The following is a 15997-nucleotide window of genomic DNA, read 5'->3' as shown; positions in this document are numbered from 1 at the left end:
ACCCGGGCCACCTTAGAAACAACCGGACCCCGAGGGGCCCAGGCCCTGGTGTTTTCAAGCTCAGCAGATCGTTTCAAAGTGCCTCTGAGGTCCAGGACACCTGCAGACTCCCGGCACGCAGCAGCAGCAGGATCCTGGCCCAGGCATCACACCACTGGAGCTGCTAAAACACTGGAGGCCAAGAACTGGCACCTGCGGTCACTCTGGGCTGCTGCTGGGCATCCTGCTGAGAGCCATCAGCACTCAGGGCCTGGCTGCACCCTGTGGGCAGGGGTCCCCGCATGGCCCAGGAGACGCTGCTCGGAGCTTGGGATGGGCTTGCAGTCTCCCACCCCAGACCACCGCCCAGCAAGGAAAGCCCAGAGCCGTGAGCTTTAGCAAAAATGTTTAATCTCTCCTTAATGTGTGTGTATATTTACAAGTACTAAATCTGAAGAACAGTAAAATAGGAAATAGCCGTGTATTTACACAATCTGCAGCTGAGCGCCCATCAGCCACACTGCTCCTGCGAGAGGCAATGGTGAAGGGTGGCTCAGGCCGGCCGAGCGATTGCTCTTCTTTTGGGTGGGGGCCCTGTGGCATTAAAAGACAGCTAACTGTGGGCTTTGTCTTAAAAATATCTCTCTAAATATATCTATTCTAGCTTGTGTAGCACCAACGACATGAGCCATCACATCCAGAACTGGGAGAAACACCAGGGCAGAGGCTCTCAGCAAGGTCAGACCAGGAAGAGTGGGCAAGACATTAGGGACCCTCAGTCTAAAGGTTCTCCCAGCCCCTCCACCCTGGGTCAGGGAGTGCAGGGCAAGCTCGAGGTATATCAAGAGGCCCGGCTCCCAGACCAAGGCATGAGCCACCTGGGCACTCCTGAGACGTGTGGGGGAAAGGGTGCCAGGGGCGGCCCAGAGCAGGGCAGGCCATAGCAGCAGTACCCAGGATGGGTGCCCCTGCACAGCACCCAGTGCCGTGGCCCAGGCCTGAGACAGCAGAGGGGCCTTTGGGACAGTTGCACCCACCCTCATTGCACAGAGCGGGGCTCCAACCTCAGGCTCCTGCCAGGCTCCCACAACCCCCTAGGCCAGTGCCGGAATTTGAGGTCAGAACTCCTGGCAGGACAATGCCTGGGGGGTGATGGTGGGGTGCCTGGGCCCAATGCCTGGAGTGCCAGAGCTGGGAGGGCTATGTGAACTAGTGACAAGAAAAACTTGGAGCCCAACTGCACAACCTGGCAGGAAGAAGGTGGGGGCCCTGCTGCAATGGGGAGACGGCAGGCTTAGAATCAGCTCAATCAGCTCCCATGTAAACAGATATTGCTAAAGTGCTTGCGCCAGGCGTGCGCTGTGGAGTGGGCCACACAACCTGCAGGGCCGGCAACACCCCTCCTCCTTCCTCACCACATTCAGCCTCTTGAGGTGAGCATGGGGGCCGGCTCTCTGTGGGATGGGAGGCCTTAGGAATGGGGGTCGGGACTGGATTCTGAAAGAGGGCAGTGGAGGAGCGGAGGAGCCCCAAACTGACCTGTGTGGAACTGGAAGAACGGGGCTTCAATTAGAAGCCAACATCCATGGAAGACTTTAGGGGAAACTGAGGTCTGCACCCACACACGGCCAGATGGCATCCGATACGAGGCAAGGGTGCATCCACAAATGGGAATCCAGGCCAAAGCAGTGGCAACCAAAAATATGACCTGCTCTCTAGAGTGAGGAGCCTCAGCTCTGGTCCCCCACATCGGCCCAAGGATGAACGCATGCAGCTGCGCTGGAGTCAGGGGGCTGCCCGAGCTCCAGCTGGTCACCCACAGCAGTGGGAGGCCCGAGCCCTGCTCAGTTCCAGGAGCTTCCTGAGTCAGGAGTTGTCGGATTTCATGCCGCTCCCCAGTGAGAGGGGTCAGACCTCACTTAACCTGATCTCCAAGGTGTGCAGTCTGGCTCACACTGCTTAGGAGGGGGACCCCAACGTAGGAAGCTTGTGGGCGCAAGGCTAGCCACAGTTAGCTGTCCCTTAAAGTCCATGGGAATCTTTAGTACCGTCAAAAATGTGAACTTGAAGAGGGGGTCCGCTTGTCTGCTTTCACAAGTGACTGATTAATTAAAAAACATAAAAAGGGGTCTAACAACCTCTAGTATCCAACACTTGCAGTTTTAAAAAGATCAAGTCAGACTAAAAGCTAGCACAGTCATGCAGGAATCCACAGCCTCTTGCCCCGGACGCTCTCGGGGGGCCTCAGAGAAGTTCTCTCGTTTTTACATCAAAACAAAAACAGGACGAACCGCAGGATGAGGGGCGCAGGCCTGGGGTGCTTGGGTCGGGGAAACTGGCCGCCTGCTTCATGGCCACTTGGTATTGCTTTCCCACTTACTTCAAATTGTAAAATTTCTCCTCCTCTAGTCAACTGTACAGGACCCCACTGGGGCTGGAGACTGAGGCTGGAGCCATATATACATATATATATATACATATACATACATACACACATACATATACATATACATGTATATATGTAATGTGTGTGCACACGCACACACACGTGGATGTGTGTGTGTGTGTATATATATATATAAAATAATGTACAGGTTTTTAATTAAAACTTTGTTCTCTCTTGCTCACTGAGGGCAGGGTGGACAGCGCCAACCGCCAGGCCCTCTGGTCACTGTGTCCTGCATAGCCATGCCAGCAAGTACGGCCCAAGGGCTCCTGCCACAGTACTGGATGCCCAAGTGGGTGCAGCAGGGTTTCCTTCTTCCCCCCTGAAAAAACAACAAGAACAGTCTCCTGATGTCCCACTGTGCTTGAGGCGCCAGAATGCTGCTGAGATGCCAGACTGGAAGCTGCTGGAAGGCGGATGTGGAGAGCAGGGGAAGACAGAGAGGGAAGAGGACATTCAGGGCTGCTCCCATAAGCTCCACGCTGGAGAGCTTGCCCCAAGCGGATGCAGTGGAGAATAAATAATGGGAATGTGCACTCGTGACCGCTCAGGAGCCTCAGGCTCCAGTGGCTCCCAGAGGCACAGCCCTGAGGACACAAAGGGAATTGCTGAGTCCTTCTGGAAGTCACTTGGGAGCTGTGAGCACCGTCTTCCTGCAGCCCTTCCATAGGAGGGAGCTGGGGGCCTCTCTCTGGGCAAGGTGGACGTGGTACTCCTGCCTCTGCTGCAGACAGCACGCGGTGAATCGGAGGATGGTGGTGGCGGCGCAGCAGACAGCATGAGGGTGCCAGACGTGGCAGGCAGGCAGCAACAGCCCTCACTGACTCGGGCTCAACTTGGCTGGACCTGGCATTCAGCCTCCTCCAGGCTGCCAGCCAAGCCCTGGCCCTCGGTGTCTACCTGGGAAGCTGGGGAGGGTGACCCCTCCCAGCCCCTTGTTCTGACCCTTCGGGCCTCGAGACAACCGGACCGGGTCCCTGCTCCCGGAGAGCTTGGCCTTACCCTCAGGTTTTCTTCAGCAGCCACCCAAGTTCCTCGAGAAGACCTCAGCTGCACCTGGGCTCCGCTAGCCCTGGAGCGAGCAGTTCTGGGCGCAGAGGGTGCTGCAGGCACTGTCTCACCCACACCAGTTAGAACTAGGACCCCCTGCCAGGTGGAAGGGGGAGGGGAGGGCCGGGGGGATGCTGCCTGCACGCCTACCCCGAGCACACAGGCACTCTGCACAGATGAGGGGAGGCTGCGTCCCAGGACCTCCTGGCTTTGGCTGCTGATCGGAGGCCTCCCTTGCAGGCCTCCCTCTCACTCATCTCCTGCTGGGCAGTGACCCGGTGGCTCAGCTGCTCAGGACCATTGTGTCCACCACCTGCTCCAGCTTGCTTCGGAGCCGCTGCCGCCGAGCCTGCTCGTCCTTCTCCAGGGCCGTCAGGATCTGTGGAGGCGGGTGTGGGCATTAGTGGGCCTGGCCAGGGTTGCCGCTCATGTGAGACCAGTACTTGGAAGTTTGGAGGGTCGTACACAGGGGGCATACGATGTGGCTGGCATGGCTGGCAGGGACTCTCAAGCAGATGCCCAATTCTATTCCTTCCATTCTCAGCTGAGGGACCTGGGTTTTCATCTTAGACCTCCAGGAGCCCGGTGTGACCAGCCTCGCTGGTTACTATTCCTAACCTCAACCCCCAAAATACCAGCCCCAAACAAGGCTCTGGTCACAGCCAATCCTTTGTGTCTCCTTGGTGCAGTTCCCCATTTGTCAACGGGAGCAGGGCCTGGCTAGGACATGTTGCCATCCCCTGGAAGCCCCCTCTACACTGCAATTCAGCCTGCTCCTTCCAGCCCCCCGGGAAGCAGGAGCACCCAGAGCATGTACTCCTGATTCCCCCTGGCGCATCAGCTCCCCCGCACATGGCTATGCTGCCGTCTCCCTCCACCCCACTGCCCTGGCTTCTCTGTGCCCGCTTACAGTGGAGCCCCTCAGAGAACCTCTAGCAGGCTTTGGTCCCCAACCCACAAGCAGCAACACCAGGTTACCCAAGATCTGCTGCTTGACCTTCTCAGCCAAGGGACACCTGCCCAGCCTTGCTTCCTGACACCCAGCCCCTGCCCCACCTGCCTCTCGGTCCCGGAGCTCGGCCCATCCCCATGCTGCTCTGGACTCATCTCCAGGGCCTCATAGTCTCCTCCAGTCTCAGCTGAAGATCCTTCCCCACCACTTGTCACTCACTTGACCTCAAGTCTGGAGTCACACCCCATAGCCAGTTGGACAGCAAGTCCTGGCCCCTCCCACCCATGGCCCATCACCGTGGCCACAGCACCTAGGTGATTCCTGCCTCTCGCTCACCCTGGGCACCCAGCAGTCAGATCACCGCTCTGGCTCTCAACCTGGATGGGCCGTCTCACTTGGTGGAAAGCCCAAGTTCCCCAAGGCCTGCACACCTAGTGACAGGCCCCTTGCCTCAGCCTCGCTTTCTCCACCTGGCACAGCTCTCATTTAGCCTTTAGCCTCGTGGCCTCCACGGTCCTGCAGCCAGGCTCACTCTGGGCTCAGGGCCTTGGCAATTGCTGTTTCCACACCCATCCTGCCTCTCTGGCCCTGCGTGCCCTGTCCACTTCAGCCCATAGTCAGTCCTCCTTCCTCAGACATCTCAGGGAGCCCCAGCTCTGTGCAAGGAGATGGCAAGCAGGCCTCCTGGGGTCTCACTCCAGGTCAGCAGAAAAGACACTAAAAGAGGAAGGGTCTGGTACCCTACCCGGGAGACGTCCTGCCAGGCTGATCAATTGCATGATGGTCCCTCAGGGAACAGTACCTCACAACCCCCATTCTCCACCTTGGAAAACCATTACCATATGCCCCCCCACCAGGGCACAGCCCACGCCTCTCACACCAACTGGAAGCATGCTCTCCAACCTGCTGCAGTGCAGCCCGACCCTGCTAAACCTGGCAGGCAGTCACACAGCACTGTCTCCCTGCCCCAGTAAGCAATGTGACCAGGGGGCAGGGAAAGTGGAGAAGGCAGGTGCCTGGCCAGACCAGAGGCCCAGGGAGGGGTACGTAGAGTGGAGTACGGGCCCCTGGGAGAAGCCCTGCTCGGCAAGGCCTGGCATAGAGCTGAGCAGGGCAGTGTGGAACAGGAGGCTTTGAACGAGGCAGCCGTGCATGCTCACCTCATCCTTGTACTTGGTGATGTAGGAGTAGATCTCATGCAAGGCGCTCATGCTGTTGAACTGGCTCAGGTGCAGTCGTGACTGCTCGGCTAGGTATGCACTCATGTCCTGGTCGCTGATGGCGGGCATCTTGGCTATGTCGGCATAGTACCTGCAGGCAGACAGTAGGCCAGGCTCTTGATCTGAGCGGGGTCCTGGCTCTTGGCCTGTGCCCACCCCTCCATGCACGCCTCACCTCTCCACCCAGCTCTTGTAGTTGGGGATGTCCTTGGCATAGAGCAGCTTGTTGGACGGCGAGTCCTTGCCCAGCTTGTGCTCAGACGTAGAGCAGGAGTCCATGAAGGTCTGGGCCACCACCGACAGGCAGGCGTCTGTGATGCTGCTCTTGTGGATGTCGAACACGAACTGTGGGTTCTTGATCACATTCACCCAGAAGCGCAGGGGCAGGCTGCAGGCGGGCAGGCCAGGTGCACAGTCAGAGAGGCCCCGGCGCCCCTTCCTGCAGCACGGGGAAGGGGCCAGCCAGCGGCCTCGCAGCCTGCCTGCCTCTGACCTTCACAGTGGCCACGGATTTCCATGGAGATGGGGGAACTGAGGCCCAGAAAGGAATAGGGACTCTCAGGAAGTGAGGGCTGTATCCTGCCGCACATATTCCAGGAGGGCAGTCCCTCCACGGTCACACGTGTAGATACACACTCACACACGTTCGCACCCCTGTCTCTGCCCAGGAAGGGCTCCAGGGAACACACATCTCCACCGACAGTTGACCTCTCTGCCCAAAATGCCACCTCTAAGACAGCCATCAACCGAGCCATCCAACAGCCATGAGACACATGTAGCTATTGAAAACGACAGTAAATAAATGAAGTTAAAAATTCAGGTTCTCAGTTGAAGTAGTCATGTGTTAAGTGCTCGCCAGCAGCCACCACTCTAGACAGCACAGATACAGAACATTCTGGCAATGCAGAGAATTCTCCTGCATGGTGCTGCCCTAGATGCCCCGTGGAACCCCCTCAAGGCCCGTGGACAGCCCCGGTAGAGCTAGAGGCCCAGAGCTGCATCCAGGTTTGAGAAGTGGCAGCATTTCGAGGCCAGCATGCTGGGACGGTTGAGACTACCAGGGGACCAGGAAGGAAGAGGCCAGAGGCACAGGAGTTTCTTTGAGGAAGGGCCAAATGCTACTGGGGTACATGGTGAGGCTCAAGGAGACAAAAGCCTGACTGGACAGTGGCTGTTGGGAGGTGGGGTGCTGGCCACGGCGGGGGGTAAGAGTCCCGAAGTGTTCGCTGTCACTACCACTGTGAGCCTCACAACGGCCAATGGCTGGCACAGGCCTGGCCCGCCAAGCCTGTTTCTCACAGAGACCACACTCACACCCGCACAGCTGTGCACATCCAGGGACACACACGGTGAACACACATGCATGCAGGTGTGCATATACTCAGCTCCCCCACCAAAAGGCGTCTTCCCAGTTGGAACAGAGCCCATACCCAGACCTGGAGCTCAGGAGGTAGTGGACACCCCCCAGATGGGTGAGTTGGGAAGACCCACATGCAGAGGGGCTGAGCACAGCAGGGAGACCGCTCCCCCAGGCCAGCCTGCCCCCCGGAGGACAGGCGTCCTGCAGTAGCTCAGCCACCACCTTGCCTGGCTGTGCCCTAGCACCCCACCTGGCCCCATGTGGTGCCCCACCCTCAGGTACCAGTTGCTCTTCCAAGTGTGGCGCACGTCTGAGTCGTGTATTTGGTGCTGGTCTGCCTGCTCGTCCAGGAAGTCAAACATGTACTTGATGGCCAGAGGCAGAGCTGAACCCCGGTGCGCTGTGCTGAAAATGGTCTCAAACAGGTCGTCCACAAACTTCTGCAGTGTGCCCTGTTGGCAGGAGAGGGCACAGAGCTCCAGGGCACCACCGGCAGCCCTTCCCCTGCGAAGTGACCTGGGCAGCTGGGTATGCTGCCCCACTGTCCCTGCCACCTGCCATGCACGCCTACCTTGGTGGCCAGCAGCCGTGTCAGGTAGATCTCCGAGACCATCTTGCTGCCACGGTCGCCCTCGCGCTGGTCTAGGTGGTCGTGGTTCTTCACCAGGTGCCACAGCTTGGTGCCGCTCTCCAGGTCGGGCGTGATCATGGGCGTGCGCGAGCGCAGGCTGTCGGGGCTGCTGGCTGTGCGCAGCATGCTCTCTGTGGGTACCGGGCCATCAGCTGGCAGGCCCACTGCACCCAGCACCGACACCCCATCCTGGCCCTGGCTAGGCGGCGGCCTGGGCCAGCAGCAACCCTGTCTGAGCCTCAGTTTGCACATCTGAAAACTGGGGTCCTCAATCCTACCTCCCTGGGTTGTAGGGGACAGAAGGTAACATGCTATGTGTAGGTGTGCACTGTAGGGGAAAAGGTGCAGTCTCCAAATTGAGGGAAGGGCGAAGTGTCCAAGTGATGGCCCTTGCCGTGGTCCTTCCCAGCCTTTGCATGGCACTGCTGCAGAGGGGCCCAGGGCAGGCGTCCTGTGGAAGCCAGTGCACCGTGCCCATTGCCCCACCCGGTGCCTTACCGTATCTGCTAAGGGACTTGGTGAACGTGGACGAGTTGGAGATATTGTAGGCGGACGTCTGCTTGGGCACCAGTGCCACTGAGGATCCATCTGTCACCTGTGGGCAGAGGGCCAAGAGACACATGATCCACCATCAGGGGCCCCGGTGACAGCCCCAGCCCTTCCTGGTGCTGCGCCTGAAGGCCAGTTACCTCACCACTCTGAGCCTGCTTTCCCTCTAGGGCACCTCCAAGGCTACTGGGACAACCAGACGGACGCAGTGTGGGGTCCAGGAAGGTCACACATGTGACCCGTCCCCTTTTATCCTCGACATTTGCCACTACCCACAGCCAGGGGCCTGGGCACCAGCTTCTGCACTGCCCTGGAGCCCTAAGGAAGGAGGCCAAGCTGTGGTCAAAGAGTGGGAGGTCGGGGGTCACCTGATAGTGAGCCAGTGTGTTCAGCCTCTTCCAGTCGTTGTCAATCTTGGTGGTGACGTCCTCGTCCTGTAGGATGATGCGTGCCATGCGGCCCTGGCGCCACTCTGAGGGGGAGGGGAACACTGAGGGGTGGGGCCATAGGCATAAGGCAGGTGCCTCCGCTGTCCCCTCCTTCACTGGTTTTGCCTCTTACCTCCAAGGAGCATGGGCATCCTAGGGGCACTTAGTGCAGGGCCTTGAACAGCAGAATAACGAAAGGACGAGGCTCTCCTTCCCCTCTTCCCTCCCTCCCTCCAAGCAGCTCCCATTCTGGCTCACAGCAGGAAGCACATGCCCCTGTAGGTAAGCCCTGTGCCCTGCTGCTGCAAATGCCCCACCCTGGGCAGCCCCATCCCCACAATACCCTGCCTTCGAGTTCTAAGAAGCTCTTCCAACTCTTCAGCCTGGCATTTGAGCCTCCATGGTGGCCCCTCCACCTCTGCAGCCACACCTACCATGGGACTTCCCCAGCCCCAGATCTGCCCTGCCTCCTACGGCACTCCATAGCTCTGTGGGTACTCCCACCGGTCTGGCTCATGAGCCACAGAGCCACCCCCCAGCTCGAATGCCCACCCTCCACCTAGAGTGAGAACCCCGATCCCTGCCTCTCCCCTGGACAAGGCAGCCCTCTAAGCACATTCCCGGGTTCTCTCCTCCAGCCCACCTGCCTCCATCCTGGCCAGTCCACATCCAGAGACCAGCTGGGATCACGTCCCTTCCCTTAAGCCCTCCTCAGTAGCCCCCACACCCCATGGCCTCTAGCGCCCTCCACCCGCGCCTGGAGGCACAGGAGGCCCTGCTGGGACTTCCCCAGCGAAGCCCACTACTTAGACACGCCCCCTGGCACTGCCCCTGTCCTCAGGCTGCCCGCCTTGGCAGGCCCACTGCCCAGAACCTCGCACAGCCACGCTGCCGACGGGCACTCACCCAGGTCCATGTCCGCTGCCTTGGGCCGCTGGGAGTAGGGCACACCCTTATACACAGCGTCCAGCAGCTTCTCCTTGACCTGCGTCACCGTGTCGCAGTTCAGGCCCTTCACTGGCACCTCAGGGGCATTCTCATTCTCAGGGTTCACACAGTTCAGGGTCTGGGGATGGGAGGGGAGCAGCATCAGCCCCAGCCTTCGGGAGAGTGTGGGAGGCAGGGCAGGGCGTCGGGCTGCACTCACCAGTGTCTTGTAGTCGATCTGCTGCCGGATAAGCTTGTCCTCACTCAGGGAGTAGCGGGCCTCGCCAGTGATGGCATCGATGGGACCCTTCTCCATCTGCTGCTTGATGGCGCAGTACAGCATGAAGAGCGGTTCCCCCGCGCACTCCTGTGGGGGTGGCAGGTGGACAGGCATCAGGCTGCAGCCAGGACCCACAGGGGCTTCCACCCCTGCCCATCTGCCCCCACCCTCCCAGTGCCTCTGTACCATTCCCACAAGGAGAAATGAGCAACATTTCCAAATTCTTTTAAGGCAGTAAGTAGAACTCTGGTTCCAGAGCTCACAAAGACTGTGCAAGAGAATAAATAAGTTAAACAACAGATCTGCTGCCCCTATGAATGTTGATGTGAAAATTCCAACAGGACCTTAGCGAGGAGGGCTAGGAGCACACTGGAGAAGAACACGATGTGGCCAAGGGGGGTTTATATCAAGGAAGTCTCCCCAGCTCAGGCCTCACTGGGTCCACTGCCCCAGTACCCAGCAGATGCCCCAGCACCCCAGGCACTGGAGCCTGACCAAGGTACCAGCACTGTACTCTGGAGGAAGCCCAGGCTCCTGTCCCACTCCCCACAGATAGAGGCAAGGGAGGACCCTATGCCTCAGAACACTAGGCGTGACCTTGATCTGTTGGTTACCAGGAGCCCACCCAGCCAGGACCCCCACCCCAGCAGGCAGAGGGCTGCCCTCCCTGTTACTAGACAGGTGCAGATGCACCAATCCAGGGCAGCTCAGCAGCACTAAGGTGCGGGAGTCAGCGCCAAGGCCCCGTGGGGCAGTTCCTGGGCACTCAGTGAAGGTCTGCTCTGCCCCTGCCCTCCACCACCCCACATTGCAGCCACCTAGTGTCTCACCTCGGGCCTTGGCACCTGCTGTCCCCACAGCTGAAAATCTCTCCCTCAGGTCACTGGCCCTTCTGGATTCTACCCAATGTCCCTTCTCAGAAAGGTTCTCCCTGACAACCAGGCCACAGCTGCTAGCACTCATTGCCACCAGAGCCCTGCTGCAATCCCTGGCTCTCTCTCCTGTCACTCTCTTTGCTGCTGTATCCTCGCTGGAGTAGAAGCTGCCTGAGGGCCAGGGCGTGGCTGGCTCACCCACATTACATCCCACTGCTCAGCACAGAGCCTGTGTACACGTAGGGCTCCAGACACTGCTGGACAACAGTGCCATGAGTGAAAAGAGTGGTCAAAGAGGCTCATGTCCTTACAGCAAAGTGAAGAAAGCTGACGCCAGAACTCACTGATCCTGTCTGCCCCAGGGTTGCCCCTGACTGCAGGCTCCAAGCCTCAAGGGGCCAGGCTTGATGTGTCCCCTGCACAGGCGAGGCCCTACCTGAGCACGGGCACAGGGCCCTTTGTCGCCTTGGCCACCTGATGGAGTTGAAGAATAAGTGTGCTCCAAGCAGGCAGCATGCTGGCCTCTCCCTGCCCCCACCCCAATTGGGAATACAAACAGCAGCTCGGCCCCATAACCAGATGCTCTAGGCAATTTGTCAGCATCTGTGATAATTAAAAAGATAGCCTAAGACTCTCCACCAACATGCCTGTCTCTGAAATTATGTTTCATTTGCAAACTTGGCTTCATTAAATCACCTGGAAAGGAAACAAAAATGGGGTGTAGATTGGGATGCAGTGCAATTCATAGCCTCCTCTCTTTCTCCAAACCCCATCTGAGGCGAGCAGTCGGGGCAAGACCAAATACCTGCCTTAGGACTCCCCAGCTTGCACCTTGCAGAAGAGAAAGGAGCATCTCTGAAAGTCAGAGGGAAGGGATTATTGGCCCAGGGTTACACAGTGAACAAGGAGAAGCCAGGATTCTAACGCAGATCCATCTACCTCTAAAGCACCTGCAACTTAAATGCCAAGTGTCCTCAGAGAAGGTGCAGGCAGAGTGGGATGTCTACTCCTGGCCCAGCTGGCAGGTCCCCCAGTGCCAGCTCCAACCACTCTTGTAAAGCCTGCCCAGATGGGGCAAAGCAGGAATGAAAGAGCTAAGAGGTCAGGAGACGGGAAGGCCCAGAACCCAAAGACCTCACCTAGTCCTGTCCTCTTTGCGTCTCAGTTTCCTGCACAGTTGAGGGGAAAAAGGATGCCCTCAGATGCCTCCCAGCCACAGCTATGAATGTGCAGAAACTGCAAATGAATTTTCGAGTAAAAAAATAACATAAGTTGTTCTAGTTCTATACATCGTGTTAGAACAAGTACTTCTCCACTTCACGGGACAAAAAAAAAATCAAGTGAGATCCCTACCTCACACTGTATACAAAAATCATTTCTTAGCACAACACAGGAGCTATTAAACAGGAAAAATTTGTATTAAAAAGCAACAACACCTCTATAAATCTACTGAAAGAAATAACCCTTTTAAAATGCAGGCAAAGGATAAAACAAAACATTCAAAGAAAAAATAAAAGTGGCTGATCAAACAAATGAAAAGATGCTCAACTTGCTAAAGAAATGGCAACTAAAGCAATAAGCTGTCAATTCACTGGCAAATTATCAAGCTTGCAAAGATGAAAAAGGCTGATAAACCAGGTGTTACCCAAGGCCTGGGTAAGCAAGGTTCTCAAACACTTAACTGGTGCAACTGTTTTTTCAGGACAACTTGGCAGCATATATTCCAATAAAGAATGCACGTGCCTGATCATCTACAATCACTTTTCTGGAAATCCAGAAGCATTAACATGGCAAGCAAAGTTCTCTGGATCAGCATGCTGACTGCAGTGCCGGTCGTGGAGGAAAAAAAAATTCAAGCTCTCCTAACACCCATCAGCAGTGCAACAGTCAATCAAATGTGCAACAACCACATTAGGGAACATTATCAGCTAATAACAAGAATGAGACAACTGCCTATGTTCTGACCTGCAAAGATGGTCACAACAGTGTTGCCTGAGGCGGGGGAAGCATGGTGCAGTGCAAAATGTATGATGCTACAAAGGAAAAAGCCTGTAATGAAGAAAAAGTACAACAGTGGGATTTCTTCTTAGCATCGAAAGCATCTCTATTTATAGATATTTACTTCAGTTCAGAAATCAGCCTGGGAGGGCACACACATCAAAACACTGACGGTTGTTGCCTCAGTCCTTTACACTCACTTCTGTGTTGTTTAAGTGTGCTACCATGAGCACTTCTACTTAAATTTTTGTTGTTTCTAAAGACTGCAAGGAATTAAAGGGATTTGGGTTGTTTAAAAACAATTCGTAACACTCTTAGAAGATATGAGCTACCAAACCATGAAAAGACATGGAGCAACGTGAAATGCTCGTAAGTGAAAGAAGTCAATCTGAAAAGGCTACATACTGTATGATTCCAACTATAGGACATTCTGGAAAAGGCAGAACTGTGGAAACAATAAAATATCATCGTGGTTGCCAGGGTTTAGGGAGAAGGAGGAATGATTAGGTGGAGCACAGAGAATTTTCAGGTTAGTGAAGCTACTCTATGATACTATAATGGTGGGCCCATGTCATTACACATTTGTCCAAACCCACAGAATGAATGTACAACACCAAGAATGAACCTCATGTAAGCTATGGACTTTGGGGGATAAGATTATGTCAACCTGGGTTCGAGTGTAACCAGTGCACCAGTCTGGTGGGTGATCCAATAATGGAGAGGCTGTAAGAACATGAACTATATGGGAAATCTCTGTACCTTCTGCTCGATTTTTCAGTGAACCTAAAACTGCTCTAAAACACAAAGTCTAGCTAGCCAAAACATTGACCAATGAATAAAAAGTTGTGCTATCGCAAGGAGAAATTTTTCTTTTCTTTTTTTTTGGTATCTATATGAAATGATGTATGTTAATACACCTTTTGTGGTAATCATTTCATAACATAAGTAAATCAAACCATCATGCTGTATACCTTAAACTTATACAATGATGTACGTCAATTATTTCTTAAGAAAACTGGGACAAAATATAATACAGAGTAGGTGTTCCTCGGTGTCTACGGTGATTGGTTTCAGCACCCCCTAACCCCATGCTCAAGTCCCTTACATAAAACAGCATAGTATTTGCATATAATAAACTACACACATCCTCCCATTTATTTTAAATCATCTCTAAATTGCCTATAATACCTAATATAGTATAAACAGTTGATACACTATATTGAAGTCTAAAAAGGATATACAGATGGCAAACAGACATATGAAGAAATGCTCAACCTCACTAACCATCAGAGATATGCAAATAAAAACCACAATGAGATACCACCTCACCCCAGTCAAAATGGCTGTCATCAATAAATCAACAAACAAGTGCTGGCGCGGATGTGGAGAAAAAGGAACGCCTGTGCACTGTTGGTGGATTGCAGATTAGTGCAGCCACTATGGAAAACAGTATGGAGGTATCTCAAAAATCTGAAAATGGATCCAGCAATTTCATACCTAGGTATCTATGCGCAGAAATCCAAAACTCTAATTAAAAAATCTTTATGCACCCCTATGTTTATAGCAGCACTATACACAATAGCCAAGACATGGAAACAACCAAAATGCCTATCGGTAGATGACTGGATTAAGAAACTGTGGTACATTTATACAATGGAGTATTACACAGCCATAAAGAAGAAAGAAATCTTACCATTTGCAACAACATGGATGAACCTAGAGAACATTATGTTAAGTGAAATAAGTCAGACAGAGAAAGACAAGTACCATATGATCTCACTTATATGCAGAATCTAAAGAAAAGAATAAGTGAATGAACTAATCAGAAACAGTTTTGGAGACATAGAGGAATTTTATGGTTTCAGATCTTACATTTAAGTCTGTAAGCCATTTTGAATTTATTTTTGTATATGGTGTAAAGAGGTGGTCCAGCTTCATTTTTTTGCATGTGTCTGTCCAGGTTTCCCAGCATCATTTATTGAATAGACTGTCTTTACCCCACCGTACATTCTTGCTTCCATTGTCGCAGATTAAATGGCCATGTAGGCATGGATTTATTTCTGAGCTCTCTATTCTGTTCCATTGATGTATGTGTCTGTTTTTATGCCACTACTATGCTGTTTTGATTACTGTAGCCTTGTAGTATAATTTGATGTCAGGTATAATTTGCTAGATGGGTGGGGGGGTGGGGATAAGGGGGAAGGTGAGGGGATTAGAAAACAGTTGGTAACCACAAGATGGTCAATGGGTTTTGAAAATTAATTTGGAGAATGTAATCAATAATGTTGTAAAGATTTTGTAGGGTATCCCATTTGGGAGACCACCTGAGGGATGATGTAGATGCCTGATCACTGCACTGTACACCTGAAGCTGAAGCTGAACAATAATGAATGTCAGCTACAAGTTTGTGTGTGTGTGTGTGTGTGTGTGTGTGTGTGTGTGTGTGTGTGTGTGTATATGTATGTATATAGTTACAAGAAGCAGAGTACAGCATTAGGAATAGAGACAGTGGAAATGTAATGGCTCTGTGCGATGTCAGAGGGATAGTGGATGGGGGGAGGGGGGTTCACACAGTGTGAGGGACATAAATGATAAACGTCTAAGTATTACTTTGTCTTGTGCACCTGAAACTAATAAAAAAATTTTAAAAAGCATGTAATACATCACACAGTCTCACAAAAGTTTACAGGAAAGGCCTAACGTTATGTTACTGGCTCCCAGCTCTGCATAAAGAGAACTCCAGTGTCCCTAGACACTCTCCACGGGCCTGGATTCTGGGACTGTGGAACCACCGCCTGTGGCAGCCCCCCTTGCCCCAGATGAGCCCCACCCAGTTCGCCTCCCCCGCCCACATTGGACCTCACGCCCACCTCAGGGCCGACTTAACTCCTGCCCTTCCTTCACACCATTGTTCAAACCTCACCCTCCCCACCCCCCTTAACATCTGCCTCTTTCTCACATGTCCTGATTCCCATCTACCCCTCTTCCCAGATAGGCAGGCCTCTGTTCTGGGCATCTCTGAGCCATGGCAGCCTGGGCCCAGCGGCACTCTAAGTGGAGCGCTGAAGGCCCTGTGGGTGTCCCTGATTTAGTAAGGACACAGGGAAGGGAGGTCTGTAGCTAAGAAGCAACCACGGGGCAATTCAGACCCATCCTCGGCCACCAGGCTCCATGTCCATCACCCTGTGTGTCCACAGCATCTATAGAAGTCAGAGGTCTCGGCGCCCCACTGCCCTTACCTCGAGAGAATGTCTGCCAAGCCTTCAGCTTTCAAGGGAAAGCACGTATCTGGGTCTGAATGA

At 54.1% G+C, this 15997-nt stretch overlaps 1 protein-coding gene across 4 annotated transcripts in view; it reads right to left on the bottom strand.

Annotated features, from left to right (window-relative positions):
- Window positions 1–373: 373 nt before the first annotated feature.
- PLXNA1 (plexin A1) overlaps window positions 374–15997 on the bottom strand; it is a 394709-nt gene continuing 379085 nt past the window's right edge. For all 4 annotated transcript variants that reach the window (XM_081078527.1, XM_081078529.1, XM_081078528.1 and 1 more), the window contains 9 exons: window positions 9763–9909; window positions 9522–9681; window positions 8556–8659; window positions 8137–8233; window positions 7579–7769; window positions 7290–7459; window positions 5823–6035; window positions 5588–5738; window positions 374–3854 (listed from right to left, as the gene is read on the bottom strand). In XM_081078527.1, coding sequence (XP_080934653.1) covers window positions 3759–3854; window positions 5588–5738; window positions 5823–6035; window positions 7290–7459; window positions 7579–7769; window positions 8137–8233; window positions 8556–8659; window positions 9522–9681; window positions 9763–9909 — 1329 coding nt within the window. In that variant the 3' untranslated portion in view covers window positions 374–3758. The remainder of the gene's footprint in view (window positions 3855–5587; window positions 5739–5822; window positions 6036–7289; window positions 7460–7578; window positions 7770–8136; window positions 8234–8555; window positions 8660–9521; window positions 9682–9762; window positions 9910–15997) is intronic.

The sequence above is a fragment of the Rhinolophus hipposideros genome (genome assembly GCF_964194185.1).
Source record: "Rhinolophus hipposideros genome assembly, chromosome: 17".
Taxonomy (NCBI): domain Eukaryota; kingdom Metazoa; phylum Chordata; class Mammalia; order Chiroptera; family Rhinolophidae; genus Rhinolophus; species Rhinolophus hipposideros.
The sequence above is the reverse complement of the archived record's forward strand: the minus strand, read 5'-3'. Positions and strand labels throughout refer to the sequence as shown.